Consider the following 25,074-nt stretch of genomic DNA (forward strand, 5'->3'; position numbering starts at 1 on the left):
TCATCTATAAAATAACAGTAGTACCAAAACTCCAGGATTATTCTGCTGATACAAATGTATTTAGCACAGTGCTTAGGAATTTAAAGCTCTCAGTAAATATTACCTATGGCTATCGCTAAGTGATCAAGAGAACTATCTAGTTATGGAAAATGTCATCTAACTAAAATATCTTTATCATTTTGTTTATGTTATAATGAAGTTATTAAAAACTCAAATTTGAAAGTAATGCAGAGTACATAGGCCTACAAGAGGCAGAGACAACTAATAAATGAGAGTTTGGTATTTATATACTCAAATTTTTTCTAGTCCTACAATAATGTATTATTATTAATTATATTTGTACAACAATGGGATCATTCTATGTAACTTTTTCTTTTTGTAAAAGAAAAAGTTTTGGAGCTCTTTCCAAATTAGAACATACAGTTGCCTCATATTCTTTTGAATAAGGCTATTTATTTCATTAGTTAATGGGCCATAGGGAACCTAAGGGGACACTTGTAAAAACTAGGTGGAGTTCCAGGCCCACCAGTACATATGGCCTTTGTGTAAATTAGAAAACTCATTCCCTGTATGTGATGACAGATATCCAGGTGCATATCTTGATTTGCAAACCCTGAGCAAGATTTCAACCTCTCCGCCTTGCCCCCTGCTGGATTCCTGTGGCAGAAAACAGTCTCCTCAACCATTAGCACAGCTGTGTGGAAATGCCGTGAGGCTCAGAAAAAAGCAGGAATTTTGAGCTACAGATTTTGTCCTTTCTCTTTTTTTTAGCCACCGAAGTCATGGTTGTAGCCTGGGGTGTATGAGAACAAGATGAGGGCTCCATGGGAGAGTGTATAAAAAGGAAATGTATTAAACATTAACTCCAAAACATGTAGGAGAAGGGGACAAGATGAGAGAGACAGAGATAGGGACAGATACACCGACAGGCACAGAAAGAGAATAATGATATATAGATGACAGAATCAACTCTATTAAAATAATGATGATAGAATAAACTCTATTCTGTCATCTTCTCAAACTCTACATATGCATATATGTGTATGAATATAACAAGGTATATGACTATATCACTTGCAGTCTAAACCCCTGCTCTCTGATTTCTCTTTTCTGAATTTTGGAACTGAAATAATTCAGGAATATGTTTGGATAAATATCTGGACAGTTACTACCCCTACCAGAAACTTGGGAATCAAAGAGATTTGAACACTATGGTATCCTTACTTGTCAAGCTTCCTATATAAACTCAGGAAAGGTGCAGATTTGAACCATTAAGGAACACTTGTAAGTAATTTTAATTTTAATTTAAAATCTAAAGCATCAAATGAAATTTTCCCCAAACCCTTGCTCATTTAGCCATGTGCAGAATTTTGTTTGAGTCCCTGATTGTTTTTGTCTATGCTATGTATTTTTGTTTGGTCCTTAAGACTGTGTTCTTAAATTGTTTTTTTTCTTTAAAAAATTGCCCTTTATTTTCTAAAATACTTTCTTCAATTACTTCCTCTAACATTCAAATGTTATTTAGTTCCCCTTTCTAAAGCTGACAATAGTGTAAAATTTTCTAAACTTTTTGGGTCAGATTTCTAAATGTTACCTTATCATCAATACATGATACCTGGCTTATAGGGATTTCTTGTACCAACTGTTATTCTGAGAACTCAAACTGTAGGTGTCTTCTGATTTCTCTCTCTCTCTCTTTTTAATTTTCATAATGAAATCCAAGTTTCAGCTTGAAGGAAAAGCTGGCTTTTCCCCATGCACTCTCTCTTAAAATCATTAATTATTTATAAAAAAAATTTATTGTTAGAAAACTAAGGGGACTTTTCTAATCCCTTCCCCATCCTTAGATATGTGACTTCCTAAGCACGGATTCTGGTAAAGCCACCTGGAAGTTAATAAAAAAATCAAGGGGAAAAAAAAATTATTGGAGTTAATAATGAGCACACAATTACTTTCCTCTTCTGTAAATGATGTAAAACAAAACAAAAATCATTTAGAAGGGCTGTAGTAATTGTAGAATCATGTTAATGATTTAAAATATACAAAGCAATCAAATGGACCATGCTGCCTACAACAGACTACAATAAAATTGGAGGCTAAATTATTGAAGATAACCGTCAAAAATCTTTCTTCCACTTTGGTTCTCTCAAGCATTGTTCTTCCATTTTATATCTGCTTGAACTATGCTGTTGTCACGTCTAGAGCAAATTTTTCAGAGCCTTACTTGAACTTGAGGAATATTTTTACTTTGGGGCACATAACTTTGCCAAGAGGTTTCACTATCCCTTTGTTACAAACAGGTTTATCACCGCATGGAAAGCAAGGCTATCACTGGAGTAGTTGTCAAAGCTTTTGTTGTTTTAGTCTTACCAATAAAATATTTTGAGGGATGTACCCAAAATAAATATACTTTTAAACATACATGAAAATCAAAATTAACAATGATAAGACACAAAATAAATGAACATTTAATATTTTTTCAGGATATTCTAGGAAAGCATATACTTACTTTATTGGTAAAACCTATTCTTTCTCCTAAAAAGACAGAGATCTTCTTGTCATTATCTATTACTTCAGAGGTTCTTTTCTTCTATGATGACTAAGAGGTACCAATCTTTTATTTCCCTTTGTTCCCTTTATTTTACTTATTTATCTAAAGCCATCCAGTTTGCTAAGCTGATCTGGTCTCCAAAATGTGTGTGTGTGTGTGTGTGTGTGTGTGTGTATTTTCTTTTTTAAACTGTTGTGCTGCCATTTGTTTTTGACGCCGCTAAAATTTAGTTCACATGGAACTCATTATTCCTGCATTCAAAAGTCCATTTTTTCTAATGTTTAAATTGCTAACCTAGAACAAACAAAGGTTAACTTTAAACTTGTTTAATTGAGCTAGATTATTTTAAAGAACAAGGTAATTTATACTTGAGATTTTTATCATGGTTTAAAAATGTGTATTTGTACATATAAAGCAAATGCAAATATTATTTTAATAAGAATGCCTTGATAATATTTATAATTAATGACATTAGCCTCCCATATCTTTAATAATTCAAAACTAAAAAGATTTTATAGGATTATTTTAATAGGTCTACTACTAGCAATACCAATATTTACATCACTGGAATAAATTTCTGGGGAGAAAAGTAGCCTTATAAGTAAATGTTAGAGAGAGAAAAAGAGATGGGGCTATTTTGGTGACCTACACAGGTTATTTTTCATACATTTTATATATTTAAATGTATTTTTATCTATATATCTATGTCTGGTCTAATGACCCAACTTCATTTGTGTCCTAAAAACCAAAGTTAGCAAATTTTTCTAAAGAAAAAAACAACTCTTTAAATGTCAGAGATGGTTAGAGTACTTTAGTCATGAATGAGAGCAAGAGGAGTGGATTCAGTGATGCCACTAAACATGGGCAGAAGCTCTGAGAAGATAAGAATAAGAACCTTAAGGGAAGTATATTTATATCTCCAAGGAGTCAACTTCCTTTGTGACATTTTCTAAGTTTCACAGATATTTGACATGTTTTCCAACTTCGGAGCTGTGTTTTAATTTTTGAAACGACTGCTATTCTGACTGCAGTTTTTCTAAGCCCCTTTGTCACTAGTTTTTGGTAATTTTCTTTTCATCTCTTAGTGACAGATCCGACTCACCAGAAATCAGAAAACATGACCCTGGCAACTAGTTTCAACAGACCTTGTTCAGTGGCATATACAGAATGTCATTTATTTTTTGTGACAGTTTTAATAAAAGTGACGTGAAACACAAGGGCTATAATGTTAGTGATATTGCACCTCAAAAGAGGAGAAAGTTTGGTATGTTACCTCCTGATTAGCAGCAGCTAGTTCTTCTTCCAGTGCAGAGACTCTTTCTAAAGAAACCCTCAGTCGCTCCCTTACCTAGAAGAAAAACCAAAATATGTGCAGTAATGTACATCCCATACATGTTAAACTGTGCTGAATCCATCAATACCATTATCAGAGACAGTCACATTTGGCAAATTACTAAAGTCTTTATAGCCTTTAGTGCTCATAAACACTATGAATACATTGTCACCTTATAGCATCACTATATCAAGGGATTTCCTTATAAGCAAGTCATTTTAGTGCTCCAAAGACAGAATTTTCAATGGGGTTGGAGATAGACCTGCTTGTTCTTAATCCTGACTCATAGTAAGTGGAGGCAAAGTTCAAGAGTACGTTATGAATTCATCTAAAAAATAGAGTCACTGATTAAGTAGGACATAGGTAAAAAAAATTTCTACTTTTTAAAAAATAATACATGAGCTTCATTTGGTATAAATAACTTCATAAAGGGTTCTTAGAACCTGAAAAATGTCCATTACACATACATTTTGTTAATTAGAGGTCTATATTGTTACTTAGGGATTGGCAAGCACTTGCTTCCTCTGGAATTCCTAACCAGCTTCCAGATATCAAAGGTTAAGGCAATATATTCTGTAGAACCAAAGACTCTGCACATTTCGTTTGAAGATAATTATGATTTGAAGATAATTACAATTTGCAAATGTTTCATACATAAATGAAACACAAAGCAGTTTCTCAATTCTTGCTTTCTTAGAACTTCTAAAACTGATTTAGATCTGATTTATGTTCAGATCTTCAGATATGCTCTTTATTACATATATTGAAAATGAGATATTTTTGATCATGTAAAAAATTTAAGAAATTCAGAGAAAGAAATTTGAATTAAAATGAATGTCTCTAGTGGCTTAATTCTTAGAAAAGAACCAACAAAATTTATAGCTTTAACTTGAGATGCAATTCACGGTGAATTTTTTTTTTTTAAAGATTTTATTTATTTATTTGACAGACAGAGATCACAAGTAGACAGAGAGGCAGGCAGAGAGAGAGGAGGAAGCAGGCTCCCTGCTGAGCAGAGAGCCCGATGTGGGGCTTGATCCCAGGACCCTGGGATCGTGACCTGAGCCGAAGGCAGAGGCTTTAACCCACTGAGCCACCCAGGCACCCCCATGGTGAATTTTTTATTATGAGTTAACATAGTTTTTTTTTTTTCACATGGGAATGTTATAGTATTTGTGAAGTTAGCATGTATTTTAATATACTGTTATATTTTTATAAACTAATTTTATTAATTCAATGATAGTATAGTTTAATGAATAACATTTTTTAAAAAAATAAGATTTAATTGAGAACATAATATATAGCTTAAGTAATATAGTTTAATAAATTATTAATACATGACATAGGTTAAATAAAAAACTATATTTTAAAAACTTACCTAACAATTTTAATGTTGCATTATAAAATTATTTTCCAATTAGTAAACAGACAAAAAAACTAATATCCTATTAATCTAGAATCTAATTAGAAATTTAAAAAAAAAATCTCAATCATATTTTTGTGCTATATAATGATAACTGATACATATTCAGGGGGCTGGGTGCACTTAACTCCTGTAATACATCTTGAATAAGAAAGCATAATAATCTGAGAGGAGTTTAATATTAATTTTACTTAGTTATGCTGAAATTCTCTGAAAATTATTAATATTACATAAATTGATATTTGATATCAAAGATAATTATACAGGATCTTTCCTGATACTTAGATATGCGAGATGAACTGCTAGGTACCAGTTCCGTTAAACAAATAATTGTTCATTAAAATGGATAAAACTAACGCTGATTAATAACTGAACAAGAACTACTTCAAAGGAAATCTTTGATGATTTGACCTGGGGAATACTTTTCTTATGAGTAGCTTGGATACATGCAAAAGAAGCAAATATCCTGAAGGTTGAAAATAAGGTAGATTGCTGTTATGTGGAAAGCAGAAATCAGCAAAGACTTTAATAGATGTAGTTGCTATTTAAAGGGATGACTATAAAGTTTTATGCTCACTTCCTAAAGTACCAACTATAAAATACGGGTGTTCTGAGTGAGAAAGGACTAAGAATCCTAGTGGATGAGAACATCCTATGGAACAGTCTAAATGTAACTTAACGATCTCACTATATGCAACATTGATCAGATCACATTTAGATGGCTGTGAAGAGGTGAAGGTGTCTATTTTAAGATACACTGATACACCGGAATGTGTCTAAAAGAGTCCTTCAAGTCATATAAAGAATGGCTGAAACCAGATGATCTTTTAGGTTAAAGCATCTTTCTGACTTTCTTTGTTAAACTAATAATCACAGAAAATATTCTAAACTGGCTCCTATTTACAAGTTAAGCATTTTTATTCTCATATTGAGCCTCCATGAAGTAAAAATCATTAAGCTGATAAAACAATTTGAAAACAGAATCAACCCTCAATAAATTTAGAATGGTATCTATAGCTTGAGATCTTATCACCCACAAAGTAATGAATCTAAAGCTCTCTTTATGAGAAAATAAAAACAACTGAATATATTCTGAATTAGCTGTAAATGTAAGAATTGGTGTTATAATTATCAGTGCTTTAGTCACATTTATATGAGAATAAATTATTCTCTGAATTTAATTCATTTTGCACTAATCTCTGGTAAACTGATAAGGGAAAAAAAAAAAAAAAGTAAGATCCAAAGGAGAAAACTTTTTCAGGGTATAAAGAATCTTGATATCTTACCTTGTCTACATAGCAAAAACTGCATTTATAGGAAAAAAAAAGATTATTATCTCTGACAACCATTTTAGTTTTTTGCTTTGCTATGCTAAGCATAGCACCAGCAGAATGCCATAGTTACCTATATTTTCCTTGTTAGATTTGGTGTTCTTGTGGAGCTATCTAGAAATGATTGACATGTGATGACAAATTATAATTTTAATTTTTTTCCTAAATGTAAGTGCACAGCTGATAGCCTTAGCTCTCTACGTAACTGTTTCTGATTTTTTTACTATTTAACCACATTCAATTAATCCATGGTCTGTGTAGTCTTTAAGTTCATGTATTTCGGTTATTTATAGAGCTAGAACTATAGTATAAACTACAAGATATTTCTGTACATGTAGAATTTTTTATTTTTAATTTCATCTGTTATATCAGTTTTCTTCATAAGGGCATATTTCTTCAAAATAACTCAAGAATTTTTTTTCCCAAAAGATGTTTCAAGGCTACTTACATTTTTAAATCGCTCAGGATTTAAAATAAAATAAGTCCCTAAAAATAACAAATATGTCTCAGAATAAAGAGGAACTCTGGTGGAAGAAGCATACATTCCAAATTAAAAGTAAGGCATGGCAGGGTTTCATTTTGGAATTACCATTCTTATAACAGAAAACATTATTAAAAAAATCTCCTTCGACCAGAAGTTCAAATCCAGTTTTGGTACTGTGATAGCAGACCATAGAAATATATGTAAAGTGCATATATATTTACTGTTTTTTTCTTATCTTTAAGATAAGCAGAGTATCTTTAATTTTGCTTATATTCTCCAGGCATAGCCAATATGTTTTAAAAACAAAAAACAAAAAAACAAAAATAGTCAATGATGTCTGAATGATTGCAAAACACATGGATATCGCTTTCCTCCAGCCCACAAAATTGGTAAACATAGTGGAGAGTGATGTCAAAATTATTGTTGGTCTTAGCTAATTGTGAAAATTTATCCTACAACTCAATGGACATATAAATAAAGACATTTATAATGAAGATTACCAGTCACTGTAATTGTTTACAGCTATGTTCAATTTTTTAGACTTTATTTAGTTCTTCATGTGTAACTTTATCCTCTGTGGTAAAGTTGGTAGTGTCTTGTCCTGAAGACAAGGTTAATTGCACCTTCTTCTGATCATCTCTATAATAGCCATACTACTTAAATTAGGATATTGTAATCTGTGTCCCCACCCTCCCTATCCTCTTGAGTAGCTGTGAGCTATTCTTATGGAAATTTTCTATGAAGGCAGAGATTAATCCCTCAATAACTAAATAGAATGCTATTTAAAACAAGCATGTGGATCAACAGTGACACCAATATCCTTACTTAGCTTGAAAGTTTTAACAAATATTGCAATTTACTCACATCAATAGTAATACTCATTAACATTTAATGAGCACTTGCGGTATGCTAAGTACTGGCTAAGAGTTTTGCATGTCAGATCCTAATTAATCCTCATGACAATTCTAAGAGGTACATACTATGACTATCTTCATTCAGAAGAAGAGGAAACAGATGTATAGAGAAGTTAAGTCACTTGTCCATATCTGTCCAACTCCAGAATCCAAGCTCATAACACTTTCCTTCAGACTGTCAGCAATACTGAACTGATAATCAGTTCAGTTGCCCCTTGGATTCATCAATGTCCATGGCACTCCCAGTGAGTTAGTAAATGCTATTATAGCTCCTGGGGCCATTATAAATGCTTCATTTAGTTATACTAAGCTCACTGAACGTCTACATAGTAAATTATTTCTAAATTTTAAGTTGTACAATTATTTCTTCCTTAAATGTACTCATACCCATCAGGTTGTCCTCAATATTCTTTATAGCCTTACATACATTCTTTCATAAAAGCATCCCTCAGGTGTTGTGGAAATGCTTACAGAGAACATGTAAAATCACACATTCTCAAGCACTTTCATTAAAGCCATTCAAAACTATTACACTTTCTCTGGAGAGGCCATGCTCTTCTTACATCTCTGGGTTGTCTTACATATTGATCCTAGTGTGTAGAGCATCTTTATGATTCTGCTTCAAAAATTCCTACACATTCTTTAATATTCAGACCAAATGTCTTCCCCTCTGTGCATTCTTGAATTTTTCATCATTTTCTCAAGTAGAATTAGTCATAACTTTTCTGTTGCTCCATACTGCATTGTACATATTTTTTCTTAACATGACCTATTACGAACATGAATCTCTAGTGCTATGAACTACTCTTCAATTGCAAGAAGGATGTCTGATCTATTTTTGTGTGGCCAAATATCTGTCCTACATATAATAGATATTCCATAAATATAGTCTTCCAAATTTTTAACAATGTACTTTTGTAATAAGAAAGGAAATGTAAAACTAAACATTAAATAAATTGATCATCTGATATTTGATATATTTATCAAGGATCTTTATATAATATCAATTTTTGTTCTATTCAAAATTATTCATAAACTAATCTTTCACAGCTACAATGAAAATAAGCTATAATTTCTTAATAATCAGAAGATAGAATTATAGTTATCCTTTTGCACATACTTCACATAATCCCCACTGTAAGAACATCTGAAAGACCAATGATAAAAGTATCTATGTACATAAATATTAACTACAGCACAAGTGTCTGCACGCTCGAAACCTAGATATAACTGGATAATAATCCCTTATTTGGATTTTAATACTCAGAACTTGTCAGGTACTTTCTAATGAAGTGCCCCAATTCCCACTCTACAGAATCCCAAAGCTTTATTAATTTTAAAAAGTTAATTCTTTAACATTTGACTAAATTAAAATCATGTCATAAGCCTTACTAATCTCCAAAGGATATTATCATCATATTGGCTTATTTATGTCAGCAGAAGTTATATGAGTAACAGCTAAGAAAAGCTTATTGCTACTTTTAAAAAGACCTAAGGCAGGCTTTTCCACTAATATCTTATGCTATGATATGCAGAGACTCTTCAAAATGTATATTCAGAAGTAAGATATCAGAGATCTAAAAAAAAAAGTTTGCTTCCAATATTAATCTCCAAAGGTTGGAGTATATCCAATTTGCCCCTCAATGTATGTTAAACTGTCAGTTAGCAGTGCCCTGTGTTGGCATCTATAGACATGCACTTCAGAGAGCCACTAGAAGCAGAGAAAGAGAGAGGAAGAGAGAGGGAGACTGAACGACCATATTAAATTTCAAATGGCCATTTGGACTAGGCCTGTAATGCACCATAATGCAAGTATAACTTGATAAGTCATAGATTCAGCACCAATAAAAACAACATGGTTATGCGTATGACCCACACACACACAATAATCCAGCTGCACTTAACAAAATGATATTCCTATAATTCAAATGGGTTTCTCTGTACTGATTTACATCAGGAGTCAGTTGAGTCACGGGATGAAGAAAAGGAGCTAGATACTGATGACAAAAGCACTGTTAAGCTTGAAGTCTTTTGTCAGTACTAGAACTTTTAGAATTAGTAGATAGAGTTTATTATTATTATTATTATTATTTTTTACATTTCAGCTTGATTGAGGTATAACTGACACATACAATTGCAAGAATCCTTTATCAATACTATACCTTTTCATCCAAGGCCTTGTGGTGCTCAAACAAAGATTTCAGTGCCTTGAGGACCTCGACCTCACTGGAGACTCCTGAGGGGGACTGGGCTTGCCGTTTCACCACTGTCATTCTGAGTGACCTTTCATGTCGGGACACGAGGCATTCCAAGTGCTCCAGTAACAGCTATTGGGTTTAACAGAAAATGCAATTATCCTAAACATAATTATCTTAAGAGCATGAGTCACTAATGTTCATAACTGCTACTGTAAACGATTGCAGGTTTGCATAGTATCTAATGACAGTCTCCGATTTTATCACAGGTAGCAGCAAAGAAGCAAAAACCTGAGTCTAGACCAGGGTTCCTAATTACATTAAAGTTAAGTCCTATTTCTAGCATATAACAAATTACTCATTTAAGAAATATCATGTAAGGTCTGATCCATTCTTTTAGACAATTTATTAATTTAAGTATTAATTCAGTATTAATTCAGTAGAAATACACCACAATAGAACACGTGATCAAATAGAATAATTATTAAAGAACATGGCACAATGCACGATGATTGTGTTAAGAAAAAAGTATTAAAAGTCAAAACCAATTAAATTTACATTTGGTCATGGAAAAAGTCTTGCAAAGAAGGTAGTGAGCATAATATAATCACCATGTTGCTTTGAATGTGATTCTAGTGATAATCACATTTGTAGAGTGATTATAGTGATGGTTACAATCACATGTTGCTCTAATGATTATAGGGGAAATCACCAATGATTTTATTCACAATTAATTCTTTATAGAAATAGAAATAATAGAAAAATATATGCAATCAACTGGGATACAGTAACCAAGATTTGCAATAATCACTCAGGAAAAGGAGGTCAAAGGGCATGCTTTTTAAACTGTCTGCTCTGGAACCTACATTCACCCAGAGTAGCCTCTGGAGCCATGATTAAGTCGGGAGAAAGTCCAGTGAACACTGTTTCAGTCGTCTGTTTTAACATTTTCCAAAGAAATTTTACTTTTCAACGTTTTGTGAATTGGGGCCTCACTTTTTGTTTTATTTCATAAAGGGAGTTCAGCTGCTAAAAACAAAGATACATTAAAAAAACAAAAACAAACCACCTGCTGGTTTAACTTCTCAGTTATTGAGATTCTGCCAGGGAACAACAATACATAAGCAGGAAGTTTTTGTAGGAGAGCTTTTCAGAAGGATACTGAAAAGCATAGGCTAACAAATGGTGTCTAGGTAAAATAAAGTAGAAATCACTCAAACAAAAAAGGAAAAAGAAGATATAAACAAGATCCTGGGATGGAAGGAAGGAAAGAAAAAAAAATGTGCAGGCTTTTTCCTAAAGCTTACATTTCCTAAAGTAGTGAAAAGTTTTGTTTTTCACAATGTCATTGTTAGATTCTGTGTCACATATTAGTGTCACCTTTCTTAGTCCTTAATAAATAAATTTCTCTCCATTCACCATCACTAATTATGGTTCAAAGTGTCAGAAAGCTTTGCCATGCATTGGCACAAAAGAACAGACACACCCAAGATCTTAAATGTATATAGATCAGTAGGTAGGGATCATATTTAAGGGCCAAAATAATATCAATAGTTCCTCAGTATGATGATGACACAATATTTTCAAAGAGCTTTCCTTTTACTGATCAATCCCTAATTATACTCCTGGTTTTCTACTCTCTTGAATTCTACAGATACATGTATGCAGTGGTTAAATCCAACAGGTTCTGGGATTTTGTGTGAACTTAACCCTGAAATAGAGTTATGAGAGCTGTAAAGAGGAGAGACCTACTTTGCCTAGGGCAGCAAGCGCGTTTCATTGAGAGGGTGATGTTTAAACTGAGACTTAAAGAATGAGAAAGAGCTGGCCAAATGAGGAGCCAGATGAAGGACTCTAGGCAAAGGGTACAACACAGGCTAAGGCCTGGCTTCCTGAGGAACTGGAAGGAGGCTGGTGTGGTTAGAGCAGAGTTTGTTAAAGAAAGACCAACATCAGATAAGCAGGGTTAAGTTGAAACAAAGCCCTATAACTTATGTGAAGCAGCTGGCTCCCCAGTCAACCTTTCAAAGCCCAGATCTTCAGTTATCCCCTGCAATGGTGTGCTAAAGCTGTCTCATACCAGCTTGCTAGAGTGGCTAATTCTCAGGACTTATTATTATTAGATGGCTTTAAATAATAAATAATAAATTTATTATTATTTATTATTAATTTGATGGCTAATTCTCAGGATTTCTGGCAGCCAGTAGTTAAAACACAATAATTGTTAAAGCTTAAATTATGTAAGCTTATAATTAAATAAAAACATTTTAAAAGGTAAGCACTCAAAATGTATTACTTCCTAATTATATTACTAAATTCCAAGTTTTTAATGAAATTCTTAAATATCTCATGTTCTTTGGATTGTTTAATTCTATTGTATTTGAATGGTAGAGATATTACAGGCTGGTTCCAATTATGCATCATTTCCCAGCTCTGCATTCAGTAACATCACGTTGGTAGTTGGAAATCAGCTACACTAGAAGTAGTTACTCCATGGGAATTCCAAACGCTATACAGATGAATGTGTTTTTGTTTTTTTTTCTTGTGAAAAAAAAAAAAAATCATTTACCAGCACATTCAGTGTCACTAGTCATCCAGTCATCAGAGCTGGGAGTGCAAATGTTCTCTCCTTTCTGGATCCCTGACTCAGAATCTTTGAGTACAGTAAAATGTTGTTTGTGATGTTAAGTTTTGGGGTAGTTTGTTATGAAACAAGAGCTAATCAGAAGATCCTCTCTAAAAGTATCTATAACCATTATTCTGAGGAAAGAAGAATACCAAATGTCGTGGATATTAGCTCTAAATAAGGACTAATTCTTTGGTACCCTCTGTTGCAGAGGTTTTTGATAATCTGAAAGACATAAATGATTCACCTTTTGGGTATCAGTCTATTTCTTTGGCCGCCATCACATTTGCTCAATGGCCATAAAAAAGTGCCTATGATTTCAGGGATAGAAGTTACTCATTGACCTGGCAAAATGTGCTGCTCACAATTAAGGTTGATAGGGTTATCACCACAGCTGAAGGGCCAACTGATTAGCTGCAGCCATCAATTCTGAACCTATTTCATAATGTATACCTAGAGACCAGCTAGTTACCCTGAAGCAAGGAGATTACAGCAAATCCCTTCCATCAAGGAGGGGGCAACTCTCTATTCTTAATGTAATAAATGTTTTCTTTCTGGATATGGATTTGCCTTCTCTAATGGCTCTGCTTCTCCTCGCAATACCATCTTATCAGATTTTTGCTTACAGTCTTATCATATATGACATTACCTCTGAACAAAAAAAGAGAAAAAAAGAACATGCATTTTGCTGTGAAAGGAGTAATGCAGTTGACTAATGCTCCCAGCCCGGTTGCACCGTGCTATCATATCATTCAGAAGCAGGTGATCCTACAAATGGTTAAATGATCCAAGGAAGAGTCTATCTTATTAATTCTTTCTTGGAGATCACACATGGCTAGGCTGGAGAGCTACCATCCTGAAATTAGTATATACTTAGAGTTGGTGATGAGTATATATTGGTTCATATACAGATGTCCAGGAATGAAGGCTTAGAATTGGAATTTATAATAAGCAATAGGACTTTTTAACCACTTGGAGAAGAGGGGATCTTTTTTGTTGTTGTTATTATAGCATATACATAATGTAAATTAAGTTATTCTCCCCTTTTATTCTATTTTATATTAGGTATTTGATTCTGATTAACATTAAAGTAGTCCATAAGCTACAGAATATTAATACATGACTGAGATTTAATAAGAGCAGGAATGTACAAATGGAAGAACCCTGGTCATGTAGCTGGATGCATGTATCTTCTTTTTTGAGAAAAGGTGATTTTGTTTTTGCCTAAGAAATACGGTTTGTATTGCAGGGCGCCGGGCTGGCTCGGTGGATTAAAGCCTCTGCCTTCAGCTCAGGTCATGATCCCAGGGTCCTGGGATCGAGCCCCGCATCGAGACCCGCATCTAGCCCCGCATCAGGCTCTCTGCTCAGTGGGGAGCCTTCTTCCTCCTCTCTCTGCTTGCCGTTCTGCCTACTTGTGATCTCTGTCTGTTAAATAAATAAAATCTTCAAAAAAGAAAAAAAAAAAAAGAAGTACGGTTGTATTGTTGGGTAGATAGATATATGTCAGTACTGCTGCTGTTAGAATTTTAACATGGAAAAGAGTATAATAAAAGTTAGGTTGTAGTCGAGTCTTGGTATTTGTGGTTGCCCAAAATCTTCTGTACATACCCTCCATCTTTGATAATTTCCTGAATGCTGAACATCATCTTCCCAATACTGGAAACAAAAAACACTTCCCTGGGATGTTTAACCACTAGGTGGCAGACATGTGACTTAAGAGTCATGCAACCAGAGCCACCCACACAGGACAGATCCTGAAGGGAGCCCAGTGAGGAACCATGATAGGCTGGGGGCCCATTTCGTTGGCACAGGTAGTAGCAGAGGCTACATGTTTCTAGGACTAGGAATGTAAGGAAAACTCACAAGGCTAAGAAATATGGTCCTAGGCATTGTGCATGGAAACTAGGTTTGGAGATTTCTTATACTCCTTAATGTCTTCCTGATTAAAACAGTTAAGCTATACTGTTTTATGCAATTAGGATAATATATATACATCTATCTTTCTATCTATATGTATATGTTATAATATAAAACGTTATAACATATAATAATAAAACCAAGAAATGTGTTACTAATATAAAACCGATTTCTTAGAGGCTTAACAATTTAGCTCATCCTCAATACTCCTCAATACTTAGAAAAATATTCTATAGAATATATGTTCAATATTCATTTGTTGAATTGAAGTAAGATAAACGTAAGTTATCTATTCTGGAGAATGAGGCCAAAATGTTCAAATCTAGCATATATCCATGGCTTCTAAGCTCAGAAATCAAAATAAATGAAAAATAAAGAAGAACTCACAAAGATAACATTAACAAGCTACTAATTGTATACCTTTGCTAGGAGCTACACTTTAATCTAATATTTAATAAGTCTTGCAGAAGGCACTCTCTTTGGTCTACCTAAGGGATTACAAGGATTGCATAAATGACCACTAATCCTATGTTAGGATTCATTTTAAATGACCACAGCCTGCATATATGCAAATGTATCACAGTATATGTACATATGTACATATTGCATCATTGGAAATTTCTTAACTAAATTTCTAAAATTATACAACCTCTTATTAGATTTGAATTCAGCATAATGTCAGCTGCTGTCATATGGCCACAGAACACAACACTAACACCTGAGAATGAGAGATGTAAATTAGTTGCTTTTATGCTCAGTGAACTCAACATCCTCTACTCTCAACTACTGTTTACAGTTCCCTATGGTTCTATGTAGACATTTGAATCCCACACTGCAATAGCTGTTGGGAGGGCGTATGTCCAGTCCCTCTTCTGTTTATCATACCCTAGCAGAGCACTTTCAGATATCCGTACACCTGCATCCACACATGTATCTTTATCTGCCTTGGCTATGAAGCTCTTTCTTTCTCAACTGGACTGTACTTTCAATTCATTAAGGAAACATGTTTGGAGGGATTTTATTAACTAGTGTAGACAGAGGCTTGTCAAGAATGGGAAGCTTCTCTTTAGTTATAACAGTTGTCTCATTGTATTTAAATGTTCATTTATATAATTTCGTGGCTGAAAACAAAAGTAGAGGCATGGTAAAGAATGCTTCAAATTAAATCTTTAACTTAAATTAAGGGCCATTAAGTTTTTTAGTTGATGACCTGTAAGAGGAAATTACAGCTTCATTATTTATAATTAACATTAAGAGTAGCTCTTGAAATCATAACAGCTTTAACTTTCTTTTAACAGATTTTATTTATTCATTCACTCACTCACTCACTCATTCAAAGAGAGAGAGGGAGAGAGAGAATCTCAAGCAGACCATACTGAGTGCAGAGCCTGACCTGAGGTTCATCCTGGGGCTTGACAGGTCTACCTCATGACCCTGAGATAAAGACTTGAGCTAGAATCAAGAGTTGGAGGCTTAGCCAACTGAGCCCCCTTCTAACTTCTTTTTCAAAGCCTCACAATAGCTACTTTCTATAACACTGCCAATAATAAAAAACTTTCTTTAAGATACTCAGCCACAAAAACAGTTAAAACAGTTCTAAAGCAACAATAAAAATTCTCCACTTTGATATTAAGAAATAATAACTAGTTTACTATTCCTGGTTTTCTTTTACTTTTTCATTAATTAATTCTGCCAAAATATGGTAAGGTTCAGTAGTCAATTTGAGTTAAGTTGAAATAATGACAGGAGTAAGTTATTTTCTATACATATAATTTGCCTAAATATGGTCAGAGAAGTTTTAGAAATAACAAATTTTATTTAATCAGTTTTTCTACACTTTTATCAGTGTGAAAATATTAAACAATAAAGTTTTTTAAAAGAAGATTTTATTTATTAATTTGAGTGAGAGAAAGAGAACAAGAATGGGGAGGGTCAAAGGGAAAATCAGACTCCCCACCGAGCAGGGAGCTCAATGTGGGGACTGTGGGATCATGACTAAAGTCAAAGGCAGATACTTAACCAAACTGAGTCACCCAGGTGCCCCAAAAATAAAGCTTTTTGAATGGTTCTGTAAATACTCTCTACAATTTTTGAAATTTCTATTTTTGTACAAACATTAATATTAGAATGATTTTATTTGGATGTCCTCAATTTAATTACTTGAGGCAGCTGAATATAGTGATTACTTTCATTTCTTTCATTCATTCATTTTTTTTGAGCTGGGAACCAGGTGTTGCTATAGCGACAAAATGACAAATGGCCAAAACTTTGAGCTCTGACATCAGAATAAATACCTCATACATTACTTTGCATACAATTAATGCAAAATAAAGTACTGAACATTAGAACTGAACTATAAAATAATGAACAAACTCTGTTTTTCCCTAAACATGAGCCCTTGTATCATGTATGATTTGTGAGTGACATTAGGTATATGTGTTCTTAAATACATAGCCAGTGGTTAAGCTGAGGAGTTGATTCCCTATATGTGTCACTTAAAAGCCATGTGGCAGCCTGGGCAAATTATTTATATGCTAGTTTTCCCATAAATTAAGTGGGGATAATAAGATTGCTGTAAGGATAAACAAAGTGGGTTAAACCTACAAAACACTTAAGAAAACATTTCACAGGTAACTAATGTTAGCTATATAATATTACCATTCTTATTATTTGATACATCAGATAAACTTTATCTATTGAACTTCCTCTGAAACGTCTATTTTCTATTTGCACAAGATATAATTCATTCAAATATTATACAGTAGAGCCCTTTCTCATCTACTGTTTTCGATGATATTCAAAATTAACACACATACTCTATCCTCTAGGAGTTCTCCTTGTGGACTGTCTTCTTTTGTGTTATTTGTCAGTTCATTAGCATATGTTAAATAGTCAAAATGGAAAGAGAGTCACAGGTATCAGGACTCTGGAAATTGAGACACTCCTACTTTAAACTTCCTTACAGTATAATACCAATCAAATTCTCTTTAGGTGTGAGAAGGAAATAGTAGCTTGTTGCTCTTTCTCCATGACTAATAAGTAGGTGTTTATAGCAAGAAACAAACAAAACAAAACAAAACAAAACAAAAACCCCAAAAAACAGAACATGTAGAAGGAGAAACTATTATAAAAACTATAAAAAGTATTATATTTGGCAAATTTAAGACGGCACTATGGGGGAAGAGAGAATGTATGTCTGATTTTTAGCCCTGGATATTTTTCTGTGTGGTGGGGAGGTTGACAGGTGGTTATGTAACTTAGGAAGTTGTTATATAATTGATAGTTTACACAGAGAAGTTTTCGTAGATCTATTTCCCTATTTTCCCTAATCAACAACAAAAGTCCTCCACACCACTGCTTTAAGGAGGGTGGAAAAACTGTTTTCCAGTTTTATTCATGTTTTCAAAGTAACTATTATTTATGTTTAAAGTCGCATTTATTAATGACTTCAAATTCTGTTACCCTAATGGAATTTAGCATCTGTATTTTTCTCACTTTGACCCCTGAAGAGGTATCTGTAGCCTGCCTTACAGCCTCTATCCCCCAAGGTTCCTCTGCCGGTGCAACAGTCACAGGTACTTCTGGGCCTCATGGAGTGTAATAGAGTGAAGAGTGTATGGATGCTGCCGCCAGACCTCCTAGTTCTCTGAAATTAGTCATAATCAGGAAGGAATGATGTACTCCATACTGCAATGGGTTACTCTTAGGGCAAAGTCTTTTCTAAGCTGTTGTCAATCTTGGAGTACTTCCATGGATCTAACTTTTTTTTTAAAAAGATCTATTTATTTATTTGAGAGAGAGCACACACGCCTTGAGGAAAGGAGCAGAGGAAGAGGGAGAGAATCTCAAGCATACTCCCAGCTGAGTGCGGAGCCCGATGGGGGGCTCTGTCCCATGACCCTGAGATCATGACTTGAGCTAAAATCAAGAGATGCTTAACCGACTAAGCCATCCAGGGGCTCCTCCATGGATCGAACTTGCATAACTGTGCTAATGGCCTCACGGCTGAGGGCACAGGCTTTGGAGTTAGACTGCCTTAGCTTTCAAATCTCTTTTCTCTTCTGTTTATTCACTGCCTAATTTCCAGCAAGTTATCTGCCTTTTTCTGAGAAGTTATCTCATCTGTAAAATGGGGATAATTATAACATATCCTTCATAGGAAATCAGAAAGGAGTAAAGGGCTGTAGGGGGAAAAAAAGTTGTATAAAGGAAAAATACACAGCTAAAAGAAGAGTTTCTGGTGCATTTTAAATATGAGAATTAGTTGAAAGTCTACCAAGAAGTTTACATTTCCTACCATGTTCAGCTTCCCAATCCTACTTTTACATTTGGCTATACTATGCTACATCAGGGAATGTAGCCTAAAGCATTAGAATGGAAAATAGTGAAATAGGGAAGAACAAATCTCATGGCAGAAGTAACCTTTATATTTGCATGAAAAAATTCTAAGTAAGAAATCAAGGTTGGGGAAAAAATACCAACAGGGAGAAAGAAATAGAAAAATATCACCTGACACCTGATAAGATGATATAAACTGTCCTTGTCATGTTCTATTTGAGGCAGTCCATATGACTGGCTTATCATAGTCTCAATGAAAACCAATTCCTTGTCTGTATACTGGGTGGACTTTCTTTACCATAAAATAAGACCCTGATGAAGGAGATAAAGTGAGTTTGATCATATAACCATTATTGATACATGGTATTCCTCATTAAAGGCACAAGCTCACTCTTTGTGGAGCTATGATTTTTATGTTACTCTCTGAGACCAATCACCAAATGAATACATGATTAACTATACCCCACTTTCTCAGTATTTAGCATTGATCTATCAGAGTTTTAACAATGAAAATATTTTTCACCTACTTCATGTTGAAATTGAACTACATATCCACACAAAAGTGTCTTCTCCTCCACATTCTTTTGGTAGAGAAACTGTTCTCAGTTATAGGTAACCTGGTGATTTACATATTTCATGAAATTTAGTGACTTTTTCTTCTGAACAAGAAAAAATAGCATCTTTGATCAAATTCTGGACTGTCACAGGGCATGAGACTGAAAGAAGACATGGGTTTCCAAGAGCAGAAAATAGTCAAGTCCATCAAAATCATGACATCAGAACTGGAAGTCTCCTCAATCATCTTCCGAAATAGAAAAGTTATGCCTCTTTTAATTAGGAGAGTTCTGCTCCAGCGGTTTTATACATTTTAACAAGGTGAGGACCAATTCCAAGCCACTTCCTCGCATCACCCCATAATGGAAACTCATACCCTCTCAAGTCTCTCCTTCTCTGACCACCTCCAGTCTTGGAGTATTGGCCCCCTCCACCAATACAACAGTTTGAAAGTTTAAGACTATCAAAATCCAGTCCTTCTCTTTAAAGTTAAAGAAAGCAAAGGCCAGAAGGAATAAAAACATTTTCTGAGGCAACATAGTGATTTGGAAGTTGAGACTGTAATTTAGGTTTCTGGCCTTCCTGTTTTGAGTTTTGTAGAATAGTCTTTGTTACTTTAAGTAACAGACCATGAGTTGGTGTCTGCTTAAAGTCTTCCTCAAGTTTTTAAATGATTATATTCTTATGAGTATAGAGGAGTAAGCCACTGAACTGTATAAGAAATTGATTCCAAGCAGATGCAGTTTTATACTTACTCTTGTGTTGTTTCTTTCAGCTTTAAGTTCAGAAATTTCTTCTTCCTTTTCTAGAAGTTGCTCCCTACAGGCATTTAATTCTTTTGTCAGAGCAGCAAATTCCTGAAAAGGGAATAAAAATATTTGAAGACATATTTCAATATTTAAAAAAAATTTTTTCAACGGGAATAAAAAAATCAAGATATAATTTGAATGTAAAAAATGGGAATAATGAATTTTCAATGACTGGCCTCTATATATATTGCTGTTGTTAAATTAATTTGATTTCAATGTTGAGAAAATGCTACCCTATGATATTTAACATTTATATTTTATTGTAATATGCTGCTTTGGTGAGTGAATATACTATGTTTCAAAATGTATCAGATACAGCACATTGAAATTAACATCACTATGGTGATACACTAATAATACAGAATGATTTAGTTTTGGCTAATTTTGTGAACAACTCCAAAAATCTTATACTTTCATTTCTATACAGCAATGTTCAAACTAAGTCATCAGAAAACAAACACGAAACAAAATAAAGCCACTACCAACAACAACCACAAAATATGCTACTAAACATGCTATTCAGGGATTAAGAAGTTCATTTGTATGTTAACAAGATAAAGCAAATGTTCCTCTTACAAAATAATAAGTAACTAAGAGTTAATAACATCATCCAGCAAATTATTAATTTATGCTTGTTCTGTCCTTTTCTCTGAAACATAAACTCCATGTGAATTGGGATTTTGTCTGACTTCATTGCCACACTCTCAATGTCTAAAACATAGTGGTTGCTCAACAGTATTCAATTTCTATAAATGAAAATGGATTAAATGTTGCTAGAAAAAAAATATTGAGGGTACCGGAGTAATCCTCTCTCCACGTGACAAATGACAATTTGGATTCTTCAATGGCCTCCCCAAAATAAGATCCGAAATTGTATGATCTGCGTGTTTTTACCATGAAGCAGAGAGTTTAGACACAGTACAGATTACATAAAAAGAAAATCAAGAAACTTAATTCAATTATTCGGCTACTCTAACTTATAAGCAAATACTATTTTAAAATGATTTTGAAAAATAGTAAATAGGCCCATGATTATCATTAAATCATTAAAATTGATTCTCAGTAATAAAACTGATGCTTGTCAAATATTTAAATATTTGGGAAAACAGTTCCATGCTGAGAAGGCACTGTCAGAAGATGAAAAATAAAAATGAAAATCAGGGAGAGAGTTATGGTTAACCTAAACTCTATAAAGGGAAATACAGCCAAAAGTAAATGAATATGATGATTATGCAAAGCTGGGAAAGGTTTAGGGTTTATATTTTTGTTTGCTTCAAACCACTTATTTTGCTGAGTTTCTCTTTGAGTGGCTTTAGACCAAGTGGGTACTTCAAAGACCTCAGAGTAACTTGGAGCTTAGAATCAAGATGAAAGAGTTCATTGTTACATTTAGGCTGGCATTACAGATAAATGTTTTCTCCCCTGATTGCTGCCTGCTTAAATGCTGTTGATAGTCTCTGGGCTTTCTATTTTATTGGAGAATGGATATAAGCAACAAGTAGAAAACAATGAATATTTCCATAAAAAGACCAAAACTTTATAAAAACAGCATAATTTTGATGGACAAAAGAAAATGACGATGCCACATTACATGCTTTAACATAAAGGCCTTTAGAAGTAATCCTATACTTATTAAGATTATTAAACAAACTATAAATTAAATCTCCATTTAACATCAGACCACTTTTAAGAAACTTATATCTATGGGGCACCTGGGTGGCTCAGTGGTTTAAGCCTCTGCCTTCAGCTCAGGTCATGATCTCAGGGTCCTGGGATCGAGCCCCACATCGGGCTCTCTGCTCAGCAGGGAGTCTGCTTCCCCCTCTCTCTGCCTGCCTCTCTGCCTACTTGTGATCTCTCTCTATCAAATAAAAAAAAAAAAAGAAACTTATATCTAGGTTTATTTTTCTAGAGATTTAGCTTTTGATCTATAGAAAGATAAAATATCAGGAGGAAATATTTCTGAATTTTAACATGCGGTATTTCCAGGTACTAAAATAATAAGTGAGCTTTGGTTTGGTTTTGCTTCCTCCTATGTATTTTTATCATCAAAACTCTCTACAATGGAGAATTATGCTTTTTATGTTTAGAAAACAGAAAATACAAATCTGTAAGTGCACTGAGCAATCATATATTCAAAACTGAGGATAGAAATTGGTCATGATGTTACTGGTTCTAGATGACCTTGGATTTATTATCGTGGAACTGAATCTAAGCAAGCTATTTGGTGTCTCTATGTATTAAGATTAATTTTAAATTTATTAACTTCTTAGAAAATTTCAGGCACTACTTTGAAATTCCTTATCTCATCTTGCTCTCTAAATAACCAGTGGGTGAGTCTCATTCCCTTTTGATGGCCGAGGAAACTGAAATATTAAGACTCAAACCCAAGTTCATTAAGTTCACAGCCCATACAGAGTTAGACTGTGAACATTGCTTTCCAGACCACTTGTCTAGTAGTGCTTTTTCTCTATTCCATGTGACCCTAGCTGTTCATCAGGTTTATATGATTCAGATTTGAAGTGCATTTAGCAGTCCTTTTTTTCCCCCTTATCTGAGGAATTAGATAACCATTAATTATAATTACCCGTATTAACATTCCTAATTAGTCCAAAGGAAGTAGGGGAACTAAGAGGCCCAAGGCAAAGTATACCTTCCATGCACAGCAACATGAATTAGACAAGCACATTCTGTGTATACGGGACTGCAGTAGAGGCAGATGCATCATATAGAGCTAACCATCAAATGTTTTTACATTTTCCCTCTGACATTTCTCTCTGCTGTATCTACTGTCAAAATGAATGGAGTTTTATATATCGTTTATGAGATGATAATGACACCAATTATAATTAACATATTGGTTCAGCCCTTATAATATGCCATGTTCTCTGCCAGGCAATTTATATTGATTATCTCATTAATCATAATAAAACTGCAACAAAATACTAGAATATCACTAAATAAAACTATACACTCATGTAATCCAGCAAACCCACTCCTTAGCATTTACCCAAAGGAGTTAAAAAAGATATGTCCACACAAAAACATACACATGGATGTTTATAATGGATTTATTCATAACTGCCAAAACTTGAAAGCAACCAAGATGCCTTTCAGTAGGTGAATGGATAAACTCTGGTTCATCCATACAGTAGAATATCATTCAATGCTAAAAAGAAACAAGCTATTAAGACAGGAAAAGACATGGAGGAAACTTAATTGCATACTGCTAAGTGAAAAAAGCCATTCTAGAAAGGCTAGGTACTGTATGATTTCAAGCACATGATAAAGGCAAAACTGTAGAGATCAGTCAGTGATAGGGGTTAGGTTGGGGGAGAGGGACGAATAGGTAGAACAAAGATTTTTAGGGCAGTGAAACTACTTTGCATGGAGTAATGTTGGATACATGTCATTATATATTTGTCTAAACCCACAGCAGAATGTATGACACCAAGAGCAAAATAATTATCCAGGGTAATGTATACTGTGGACTTCAGGTGGTGATGGGGTTCATCTATTGTATTGGACACTTTGATGGGGGAATGCTGAAAATAGGGGAGGATGCACATGTGTGGGGGAAGAAGGTATATGGGAAATCTCTGTACATGTCCCTCAATTTTGCTAGAAACCTAAAACTGCTGGAAGAATATAGTCTTAAAAACAAGTCTCACTGAGGCCTAGAGAGGTTAAGAAATTCACCAATGTTAGACAGTCACTCAGTGGTATAGGTGATGACAATTTGTTGTTTTTCCCTCTTGACCATAGGCTTTCCTTTTCTAATTTGTCCTGCTTTCAGTGATTGTAAAATGACAGAGAGATTTTCAGAAGCTGAAGACAGCAAAGACAAATGTTAGAAGACAACTTCATTCATATTCCACCACACCTGAATTCACTATAGGAAGAGCTGAGCTTGCTTAGAGTCCCCGACAGGAGTAGTAGAACAGTTACCAACCACAAGCAATATTCAACAACTTTTCAGACCAATCATTTGGTTTCCCAAATGCAGTCTGCCAAAATTCCTACTTCTCCCCAGAACCAAAATGACCTTCCCTACTCTCTTTTTTTCTTGGAATTTTAAAGAACAGTCAAGACACAAAGTGGCACACCAAGTAATCTCAGACCAAGGGGAATGTACTGCTCTTTCTTGACATGTACTCAAGTACCTACCACACTCTCTCTCTCTCTCTCTCCTATGAGCACTCCTGTGTACTGACATCATTCTAAGTGCTAGGGAGATGACAATAAAGGAAGCAAGCTAAAGTTTTTGCTCTCAATATGTTTATACACATTCAGGCATTCACCATTTAAGCAACATTTACTCAAGTGAATCATTTCTAGCTATATCACCCTCAAAAGTAATTCAGCTCACCATGTAGATTAGTTACTTTAAAATGTAATGAAAAGCAAAAAATAAACTACTGGGACTACATCAAAATGAAAAAGCTTCTGCACAGCAAAAGAAACAACCAACAAACCTAAAAGACAACCAACCAAATGGGAGAAGATACTTGCAAATGACATATCCAATAAAGGGTGAGTGTCCAAAATATGAAGTACTTTTACAACTCAACACCCAATAAACAAATAATCCAATT

At 34.1% G+C, this 25,074-nt stretch overlaps 1 protein-coding gene across 12 annotated transcripts in view; it reads right to left on the reverse strand.

The window, feature by feature from the left end:
- PPFIA2 (PTPRF interacting protein alpha 2) overlaps window positions 1-25,074 on the reverse strand; it is a 496,304-nt gene that overhangs the window by 180,290 nt on the left and 290,940 nt on the right. For 10 of the 12 annotated variants that reach the window (XM_045082940.1, XM_045082943.1, XM_045082945.1 and 7 more), the window contains 3 exons: window positions 20,426-20,527; window positions 10,199-10,363; window positions 3,825-3,899 (listed from right to left, as the gene is read on the reverse strand). In XM_045082940.1, the coding sequence (XP_044938875.1) occupies window positions 3,825-3,899; window positions 10,199-10,363; window positions 20,426-20,527 (342 nt within the window). The remainder of the gene's footprint in view (window positions 1-3,824; window positions 3,900-10,198; window positions 10,364-20,425; window positions 20,528-25,074) is intronic. The other 2 variants (XM_045082946.1, XM_045082950.1) reach the window with 1 other exon arrangement.

The sequence above is a fragment of the Mustela putorius genome, unplaced genomic scaffold, assembly GCF_011764305.1.
Source record: "Mustela putorius furo isolate JIRA1106 unplaced genomic scaffold, ASM1176430v1.1 tig00000640_pilon_pilon_pilon, whole genome shotgun sequence".
Lineage (NCBI taxonomy): Eukaryota > Metazoa > Chordata > Mammalia > Carnivora > Mustelidae > Mustela > Mustela putorius.